Raw genomic sequence first — 11,013 nt, forward strand, 5'->3', positions numbered from 1 at the left:
AATGGAGTAGGGTTGTACGGTTCAGAATGGGAGAAGGAGTGAGAGCATGCAGATATTGGATGGATGAAGAGGAGAATTTATGCAGAGTATGTGGATACGAAACGGAGTCATGGGCACATGTATTAGAAAGATGTACAGGAGAGGAAGAGGGACAGTTAAGTGTGGATGAGTGTATAAGATGGATCTTGAATGGTAGTGGACAGGGAGTGGTGTGGATGAAGAAATTGGAAGAAGTAAGGGAAAGCAAGGGAGTAGGGCAGAGCCAAACAGGTGATCCTGAAAAGGGACAGTAAAAAAAACAAAAATTATTTTCAATCTTGTGGAAAATGCATTTTTTATGGTAAGAGGAAACGAAAGCCATGGAAGCTCGCTCATTTTAGAAATTAATATCACTACTGTTACTATTGTTTATCTTTCGTAATGCAAAAGAGTAGAATATAAGTAGTAGTTAAGTTAGACTAAGGATGGAATTGTAAATATATGTACAGGGAGCGGAGGCCCTCAAACCCGTAAAAGGGAGAGATTAAATACATACAATTACCAACATTGTTCGATTAATTTTTTTTTAAATAAAAATTATTACTTAAATATTACTGATAAATTGATAATTATTAAATTAATTATAAATCAGTAATTAATTATTACTAATAAACATTCCACCAGAGCCAGAGTTATAAATTTTATTTTTAAAAAATCGAAACTAAATTATTTAAACAAATTCAATTTTTTGAATAATTGAAAATGAATCAACTAATTTTAATAAATATTCCAATAGACCAATAGTAATCATTTTTAGGGAAAATCGAATTTAAAAATATTATTTAAACAAATTTCATTTGTTTAAACAATTAAAAATTAATGAAAGAATGTTATAAAATATTCCACTAGACTAATAGTAATAATTTTAAGAGAAAAAAATAATAAGTTTTCGAAAAATAATATTTAAACAAATTCCATTTGTTTAAATACTTAAAAATTAATTAACCTATGATAATATATATTACACTAGACAAATATTAATAATTTTATGCAAAAAAAAAAATACAGGTCTCAAAATGTTGAATTCGTGGAGAATTGACATTTTTTGTTTTAAGGGTAGTATTCAGGTACTCTTGGGGGTGTGTTAGGGGTGTCAAACCCATCTGTTTGAAACATTAAATTCTTTTTTGGATAATTCTCAACAGGCCCACATAATTTCTCATCACATTTTTTCAAACCCTAAAAAATTATTCCAAATACTCAAAAAAGTGATTTTTCCCCAGGTACATTAAGCTAGCACCTCCACAATCGAATTTTTGAATTTTTCTTAGCTCAGAATGTTGGGCTTTTTTTGGGCTGCAATAAAAATTTTTGGGCTCCTGTACTTTTTTCAAAAAATTAATTTTCTTGTGGAGGTGCCAGCTTACATGAACCCTGCACCTCCACTTCTTTAAATCACTAAATAATAAAAATTCAATTACACCAGAATTTTTGGCATTTTTTGGGCTCTTAAAATCTGCAAAAAAAATTTTCCCCAAACTAACCCTCAACTCCAAAAATCAAACCCCTTCAAAAATTGAAAAATTTCAGTAATTCATTAACGAGATATTTTTGGGCTTTTTTTGGACTCCCAGAAAATACCCACTTCGATTTTTGGGCTCCAACCATTACAGTAAAAAATTAACCCCTTTGTAACACGCACATACGAAATAGTCAAAAAATAACTTTTATTAAATTTCAGAGCTTGAATAGAGTCCCTAATTTTTGGGTTCCTCGAAAATACACGCTACGATTTTTGGGCTTCAACCCTTAACGTCAACAATCAACCCCTCTCTACCACGTAGATACAACGTTGTCAAAAAATAAATTTTTTGACGTTAAGGGTTAAAGCCCAAAAATCGTAGCGTGTATTTTCGAGGAGCCCAAAAATCAGAGACCCTATTTCCACTTGAAAATTCTACAAAAATTTATTTGCAGAAAAAGTTTTATTTACGTGGTAGAGAGGGGTTGATTTTTGACGTTAAGGGTTGAAGCCCAAAAATCGTAGCGGGTATTTTCGAAGAGCTCAAAAATCAGAGACTATTTCCATTGAAAAGTTCTAGAAAAATTGATTTTTTGACAAAGTAGTATCTACGTGCGTTGATTTTTGACGTTAAGGGTTGTGGTCCAAAAATCGTAGCGTGTATTTTCTAGGGGCCCAAAAATCAGAGACTCTATTCAAGCTCTAAAATGATATAAAAATTATTTTTTGACAATTTCGTATCTGCGTGTTACAAAGGGGTTATTTTTTTTCTGTATGGGTTGGAGCCCAAAAATTGAAGTGGGTATTTTCTGGAAGCCCAAAAAAAGCCTAAAAATATCCCGTTATTGAATTACTAAAAATTTTCCATTTTTTGAAGGGATTTGATTTTGGAAGTTAAGGGTTGGTTTTGGGAAAATTTTTTTGCGAATTTTAAGAGCCCAAAAAAGCCCAAAATTCTGGTGTAATTGAATTTTTTTATTTAGTGATTTAAAGAAGTGGAGGTGCTGGGTTAATGTAAGCTGGCATCTCCACAAGAAAATTGATGTTTTGAAAAAAGTAAAGGATCCCAAAAATTTTTATTGCAGCCCAAAAAAAGCCCAAAATTCTGAGCTATGAAAAATTCAAAAATTCGATTGTGGAGGTGCTAGCTTAATGTACCTTTTTTCCCCATGCATTTTACATGGAAAACTTCAAGTCAAAACCGGCACCTGTTAAAATTTTAAAAATTGGGAAATTTTTTTACCGAATTCGGAATAAAATTGAGGGGATCGTTGCCATCTAAAAACCGCGTTTTTGAGCCACCCTACTATTATGATGTGGAATATAACAAATCTTTCTCTTTTCAGACGTGTGGAGTGCAGGCTGCGTTTTAGCAGAACTCTTACTTGGACAGCCGATTTTTCCCGGTGACAGTGGTGTAGACCAACTCGTGGAAATTATCAAAGTACTTGGTACACCGACACGTGACCAGATTCGTGAAATGAATCCTAATTACACGGAATTTAAGTTTCCGCAGATAAAGTCTCACCCTTGGCAAAAGGTACTCTATTGATGGATTTAATACATTTCAAAATCTTTTTCACTCCATTAGGATTTCAATAGGCACTGAGATAGATTATTGTAATATAAAAGGACCCCGCACTGAATGTATGGGAGAATGGTTTTCGGTGGATTTAGCTGAAACTTTGTAATTTTTAAGGTTAGAAGTGCCGGATGAAATATCCGTAAAAATTTTTTTTTTAATGGACAGTTTTAGCGCTATGCGGCGCTAAGCGCTCAAGATCAGTGAATAAAACGATTTACAACAGATTTTGTTACAAAAGCGATGCCAACATAGAAATCACGGTTCAGATCGTGGTCTGTCTTATTTTCGCCTACACCGTTGACTCACATAGCGCGCTTCTCAAAACGATAAAACGCTAAGCGCCCAAGATTTTAACTTGACTAATTAATCACTTCTTTAAAGGCAGAAATGGTACCCAAAGTAATATTAGTAATTAGTTCGCACATACCGATAATAACATTCTACCCTTCGCAAGAGGGTTGAACGCTAAGCGCTCAAGATCAGCGAATAAAACCAATCCTAGTAACTTTAGCGACAAAAGCGATATCACTATAAGAATCACGCATCAGAAAGTAGTCAGTAATATGTTTAGCCAAACCAATGAGTTATATTGCGCTCTTCTCGAAACGATTAAACGCTAAGCGCCCAAGATTTGAACATGACTATGTAATTACTTTTTTAAAGACAGAAATGGTATCCAAAGTAACATTAGTAGTTGCGCACATCGATAATAACAGTGTACCCTTCGCCAGAGGGCCGAACGCTAAACGCCCATGATCAGCGAATAGAACCAATCGTAGTAGCTTTAGCGACACAAGCGATGTCTGTACACGAAACACGCATCAAGAAGTGGTCAGTAACATGTTTATCAAAACCAATGACAATATGAGTGAACACCGTTGACTCATATAGCGCGCTTCTCAGAACGGGCAAACGCTAAGCGCAGAAGATTTGAACTTGACTAAGAAATCACTTTTTCAAAGGTCTTTCACAAAAGAAATGACGAAGGGTACACTGTTATTATTGGAATGTGCGCACTAGTTACTAATGTTAATTTGGGTACCATTTCTGCCTTTAAAGAAGTGATTAATTAGTCAAGTTAAAATCTCGGGCGCTTAGCATTTGATCGTTTTGAGAAGTGCGCTATATGAGTCAACGGTGTAGGCGAAAATATGACAGACCGCGATCTGAACCGTGATTTCTATGTTGACATCGCTTTTGTAACTAAATCTATTGTAATTCGTTCTATTCACCGATCATGAGCGCTTAGCGTTCGGCACTCTTGAGAACAGTACAATATAATTATCGGAATGTACGCACTAGTTACTAATGTTACTTTGGGTACTATTTCTGCCTTTAAAAAAGTGATGAATTATTCAAGTTAAAATCATGGGCGCTTAGCGTTGGATCGTTTTGAGAAGTGCGCTAAATGAGTCAACGGTGTAGGCGAAAATATGACAGACCGCGATCTGGATCGTGATTTCTATGTTGACATCGCCTTTGTAACTAAATCTATTGTAATTCGTTCTATTCACTGCTCATGAGCGCTTAGCGCCGCATAGCGCTAAAACTGTCTATTAAAAAAAAAAATTTTTACGGACATTTCATTCGGTACTTACAACCTTAAAAATTACAAAGTTTCAGCTGAATCCAGCGAAAGCCATTCTCCCATACATTTAGTGCGGGGTCCTTTACATTATTTTTTTAAGAATAAGATACCAGTTTGTAGAACAGAAATCGTTAATGAAGTGAAGAATGTCTGTGTGATTTTAAATAGTAAATAGGAAAATTTGACATTTTTTAAAGTGCCTACTTGAATGAGAGACAAAAATAGTATTCAATATTCTTCTCTACAAAGACTTAAGTATCGCTCAAGTTGACAAAGATTTATTGTTAATGTTAGTTTTCTAGATAATTTCAGAATGACTCATATTACCTCCAGTAACATATCTTTCTGTAAAATTACCCGTTGTTGTTTATAAACTTGATAAATGCTTGGTAACTCGGTAACATTCATTGTTTGTACATTTCATTGAACATTGTGACTAAATCCATTCAGCTTCATTGTCCTTGTGTCGACATTTTTACGATTCATTTCATAATTCAAATTCCTGAAAGATACCTACGTAAAGTCTGAAATTTAATTTAAACTAGATGTTGCACCTATTTCTTAAATATTCACCAAGAACACAATCGTACTCATGGTTTACAGTTTATGCTTCAACGAATGAGCTTGCCAAAGTGTTCCACGGAGCACCAAAAGATTAGAGTAAGTGGTATATTTTGAAATATGTTCTTACATATGGCTGCCAGAAATCTTCGTGTTTTGCCGATACAGGACTAACAGAACATAGCTGTAATTTTCGTACGATCGTATAATTGTGAGCTATAAACAATTTTCCGCTAACACGTAAGATTGCTGGTGGAGAAAAGAAAGGCTAGTAGTATACTTTTTGGGTTCCATCACGTCCAATCACAAGAACGCCCGAGTACCTTTTTTTTCTTTCCAAGGAACCGCCAATCTTTATCTGTATATTTTTTTTTCTTGCGGCAGCTAACATTACTAACACGAGAATCGGCGTGCGTTGCCTTGACACTTCTAAAGCGAATGAGAACATCACTTACTCTAATGTTTCGGTGGTTTTTGAAACATTCTCTTCGCGAATTGATACCTTGAGAATTTGAGGGGGGATCATTAGTGCTTCCTCCTACTTTTTCTGCATAATCTACTTGTGATTACGATTTATCTTGGGTTGTCAGAAGCATATAATTCAAAGACATATTTTTAATTATTTACAGAAAGGTGGCTACTAGAACAGAAAACCGGGCCTGGCATGAAATTGTCCTAATTTTTAGTAGAGAAACTTATATAATGAATTTAAATCAAATATCGCTTAACCCCTTTGTTGGCATTGACGCAAAATGCGTTAAAATTTTCCGTGTCCTGTGTGGCATTGGCGCACAATGCGTCAAACTTCTTTTTTCCTATTTAACTTACTCCGATTTAGCATTTAAGCCTTACTCGGGGGTTTTTGGGATCGCTGAATCTGAATCTGAAGTCAAAATTTGAAAATTCAAAATGGCGGATCCAATATGGTGGACGGAAATACAAAAAACGGCTCGATTTGATGTAAATCGAGCCGTTTTTTTGTATTTTCGTCCGCCATATTGGATCCGACATTTTGGATTTCTGAATTTCGAATTCATATTCAGATTTAGCGACTCCAAAAACGCCAGGACACAAATTTTAAGAATAACAAATTTTCGTGTCATTTTGGGCACTTTTTGTCGAATTCTCTCTGCCAACGATGGGGTTAATATCTCATGAAATTATGTAATTTCGAATGAGTTATATTTGAAATTGTGCAATTTCTAATGTTCCAATTTGAAATTGCACCATTTTAAGCACTTGAAATTTCTAAACTGAGAGTTTTCGACTTTGTGATTAACATTTGGAAATTCCCCATTTGTAACATTTTGAAAAGGACCACGCGTAAAATGTATGGAAAAGGCGGGGTTATTTAAAAACATTCAGTTTGAGAATAAGATTTTTGAAATCTATTTTCATAGGAATTATTTTTGAAACATGAAACTATTTTACATCGACAGGCTTTATAGTTTTGATTTAACAAATTTTAAAAGTTGTAGAGAGCTTGAAGTTGAAGATTGTTTAATTTTTCAGGTTTCTAATTTAAGGTTGCACAATATTGTACGCTTCTGATTTGATATTGTACAATTCTAGTACGTCAAACTAAAAGTGCGCAGTTTCTAATGTTTAGTACTGATTTTTTTTTAATTCTGATGGCTTCTAACAATAAGTGAAAATGGTTCAATTCCAATTAAATTATTCTCATTTGAGGGTTGTAGAAAGTAGCTTCGTATTTAATACTCAAAGAATTTTTGTATCTTAATCACTAAGAAAAAATTGTTGAATAACATTGAAAAAAGGGTAAACAACTCCACAATTTTTTCTTAGGTTTTAGTGGTCACCGCCCTGTAAGTTAGTAGCAACCCTCGGCTAATTTTTTTTGTAGTATTCGCCTGTTTAATGGAATATGGAATACTTGAATCTATTTATCGGTCGCCGAACCTTAAATAGTAATCCTCATAAATTCTAAAAATGATAAGACCTAGGTGCTCTTTAACTCTCGTGGCTTCAGTTTATAGTTGTTGCAACCATGAACTTATCCTGCAAAGAAAGATATGAAATTCCCTCTGCATAATGGACCAAACAAAGTTTTAGTAACATGTAGTCTTCTATTTTACTGGCAACTTTTTTGACGCGGTACTCACAATTTTCTCTCAATTTTACAAGATTTAGAACATTTATAAATAGATTTTAGAAATTAAAAAAATATACTTTTTACGACTTCTCTTAAAATAAAAATGTTAAATAGCGTATGATTAATTCCTGTTAATGGAAAATCTAAAAATAATGTTTTAACCCTTTCCTTCAGGAAAAATCCGAATCGGCCGGGACGCCGTCGCAAGGGGTCAGCACGAGCTCGTGCGAAACTAATGGAATGGGGAGAGGCCACCTGATGGAAAGGGTTAAACAATTTTATATTTTATTAAAATATCCGAATAATTACATTACATAATTACAAAACATACAAAGAATGTAAGGATTCTTTACTTCATTAGTTTAAATGAGGAGCAGCTAAAAAGTTGCCAGCCAAATTGCAGAGGGACGAAGGTCACGTACCATGTGGTTGAAAACTAATGCCCTCTAGTTAAAGTATGTTTTCTCTTTTTTTTCTAAATATTTTTCTCTGTTGTCAGGTTTTCAGAGCACGCACCCCACCGGAAGCGATGGAATTGGTTGCTCGACTCCTGGAGTACACGCCATCGTTACGAATGACACCTCTTCAAGCCTGTGCGCATTCCTTCTTCGACGAGCTGCGAGATCCGGACACCCGATTGCCCAGTACGCGGGAGCTTCCTCCACTTTTCAACTTTACCGAACACGAATTAAGCATTCAGAAGGAGCTAAACGCCATCTTGATACCCGCGCATATGCGGACTTCGGAAACCACTGGAAGTCAGTCCGAAGCCACGAGTGCTGCCGCAGGTGCTAGTGGTAATTCTAGTGATAACAACGTCAACACCAATACACCTTCCATCACACAAAATACAGACCCCAGCCAATCAACTATGGCTTAAATTTCTTTTCTAACGTTGCGTTGCAAGGATGATACACTTTAGTTTATAAAATCCCAAGAAGGCGATGAAAACATCGACCTTCTGAAGAGGATGTCCCGATGTAAATTAAACTCAACGCCACTCCGCTGCGCCGCGTCGCGGTTGACCTTGAGCCCCGCCTGCACATCTCAAAATTCCTTCCAATAGGCTATCGCTTTCGTTTCGCACGCACGCCCAGCTCAACGTCAACTTGCGTGATCGGTAGGTTTAATTCAGTGTATATATGAAAAGCTCATTTGAAGTCTCCAACGGTAACGGCTAAGGCTAAATATGCGACACCTATTCGAGAATTGTGTAATCTACTCCCTATAAGTAGTTTGATGCGTCGCTGAGATTCAAATCCACTCGCAAGACACTTCGCTCACAAAGACTGAACACTTGCGTTTTTTGCATCAAAATTCTACGAAAACAAAATAAATAAAACAAGACATCCTCGCATGCAAGAATCGAAAGCAATTTTTATTCACTTGTACTGGAAAAGATGATCTTTCAACGTTGTCCAAATACTTGATTCATACATAGTCTGCAAGTTATCGTCGAAACCTGACTGTTAAACAGCCACGCTCCATCGTTCACGTTTCGTCGATTCTAATCACTGCACGCGCTCTCGCTACTGTATCAATTATATTACAGGATGTCTACTCATCTGGAAGACCTGAAATTATCGACGAATTTTAAATAAAATTTTAGAAGATTAAATTTTCGTCATTATTTTAATGGAAAGACTGTCTGATTTGAATGCTTTAATCTTTAAATTTAAATACTTTTGGAACAGAGCTGAAACTGCATTTCTCTTTTGGGAGCAATGGCTACCAAATTTGACTGGTTTATTTTTGAGGCTTCAAAATTCAAACTTGAGGTCTGGATCCATTTCAAATAGTCATATGTTCTTTTTTAAAAAAAATAGGCAACACGCATTTTTTATTTTTAAAAAATTTCTAACAAGTAATAAGTCTTTGTAGTTTGACGTTCGTATTACAAAGAACATTTTTTAAAAAGTAGCCTTGGAAATAATTAAGATATTCAAATATTATTTCCAGAATCCAGGTTTGATAAACTCTCTTGGAATCCTTCGAAAAATGTGGGAAAAGTTCAAAATGAATAAAATGGTGTCGACTTGTTTGAAAATATAAAAAGCTTATTTTCAGAATAACAAAAATCCACCAGTTTTCTGTTGAACTTACCCTGTTAGTGAAATCCAGAGCGAATAAGCAAGACATCCTGCGAGCTTAAGATAAAACTTGTAAGTTTTAGCCAACATTAAACTCGCAGGATGTCTTCTTCATAATGGCACGAATTCAACAAAAAATTGACCGAAAGTATAAGTGCATTTTTTGTGAAAATAAACTGTTACATTTTTTTCTGGCGGATTTCGAAAGAAGACGGCGCCCCTCAGCAGGATCCACAAAGAAAATTTTAATTATGTCGGAAACTATAGAGGTTTAGAGACAAAATTGATCTTTTTTGTAAACAAAAAAAAAAAAACAAAAAAAGAAAAAAAAAATTTCGTTGCCGACAGTGATGAACCAGCCTACTTTGAAATAGATCCGATCTGAAGATTTGACCAGTTTTTAAAGAATATTTTCAGGTTTTTCCCGGCTTACACAGACATCCCGTAAACCCTTTGGCCGTAATTGTCACGTCGATTAGTTAGAATATAACTTTTTGTAGATTAGGCTTCCCAAATTCTTTTCACCCAACGCGACGAACTTCTACTTGAATTAGAGGAGTGATTTACCTATAAGCAAACTTCGATACGCAATCGTTTGGTATACAGCGCATGTAAAACTTTCAACGTTTCTGGTGTGAACAGCAGATTCGAAGTAGGGAACGACTTTTGCAGAAACGGTGGACCTCGAAGATTTGTGTGTTTATAATGCCTTATCTTGTACATAGACTACGGGTTTTTCCCCTTTGGAACCTCTTACTTGACTTGCAGACGTGAACAATTGTCTTTTGTACATTAGCCACTAGCTCCGCAGCCTTGATAGCACCCAGTCTACATATCATTTGGGGAAAAACAAAGGCGTAACTTATTTAGTTCCTTTTCAGGGGAGGGGCGAGGAAAGTGCCAGAGTTTGCGATAAAAGTTTAAAGAATTACAAAAGAAAGCGAAGCAAACTGGATTGAGCTCTAGAGGTGGAAAGACCTTAGGATTCATTTTAGATTTTTATCCATGTTGATAGATTCATTAAGATTTTAACGATTAATTTTATGGACACAGCCTTACTCAGGTTCTGCCTAAATTATTTAACCCTTCCCCCGATCGCGTGGAACTTTGAATCCTCTCAAAGCTTCGCTATTATATTTTCTTCGGAATGTCATTTACTCCTGTTCTGTGGATATTTGAAATTTATTTCACACATCGTTCGCGACAATTCGGATATGTAATTCAAAGCAGCTAGCGCGTCGTCTTAGTTACAGCAAAATTTAAATAACACTGATTACTCGGATTGTACGAGCGCTCTATGACATGAAAGTTCTTTCGAATTTCAGGCATTGAGAATGAATGAACTGAGAAGAGGTCTGAAATCACGAAAAAAATGATTGAAACACGGCTCGATTATAGAATGTTGATTATTATTTATCGTAATTATATAAACTATAATAAATAAATTTACTTGAATTAGTATGAATCTTATGTTTTTTATTTAAGAGAATATTTACAACAAGAGGAGAGAACGATTTATTTCGATCGAGGCGATCGGCGTTTCTTGCTTTAATCCAACAAAGCTCTGTTATGTAG

At 35.3% G+C, this 11,013-nt stretch overlaps 1 protein-coding gene across 4 annotated transcripts in view; it reads left to right on the plus strand.

Annotated features, from left to right (window-relative positions):
• LOC117168313 (glycogen synthase kinase-3 beta-like) overlaps positions 1–10,899 on the plus strand; it is a 139,989-nt gene extending 129,090 nt beyond the window's left edge. For all 4 annotated transcript variants that reach the window (XM_033353884.1, XM_033353885.1, XM_033353882.1 and 1 more), the window contains exons 6-7: positions 2,848–3,041; positions 7,848–10,899. In XM_033353884.1, the coding sequence (XP_033209775.1) occupies positions 2,848–3,041; positions 7,848–8,228 (575 nt within the window). In that variant the 3' untranslated portion in view covers positions 8,229–10,899. The remainder of the gene's footprint in view (positions 1–2,847; positions 3,042–7,847) is intronic.
• The last annotated feature ends 114 nt before the right edge of the window (positions 10,900–11,013 follow it).

Source organism: Belonocnema kinseyi, chromosome 2 (genome assembly GCF_010883055.1).
Source record: "Belonocnema kinseyi isolate 2016_QV_RU_SX_M_011 chromosome 2, B_treatae_v1, whole genome shotgun sequence".
Classification (NCBI taxonomy): Eukaryota; Metazoa; Arthropoda; class Insecta; order Hymenoptera; family Cynipidae; genus Belonocnema; species Belonocnema kinseyi.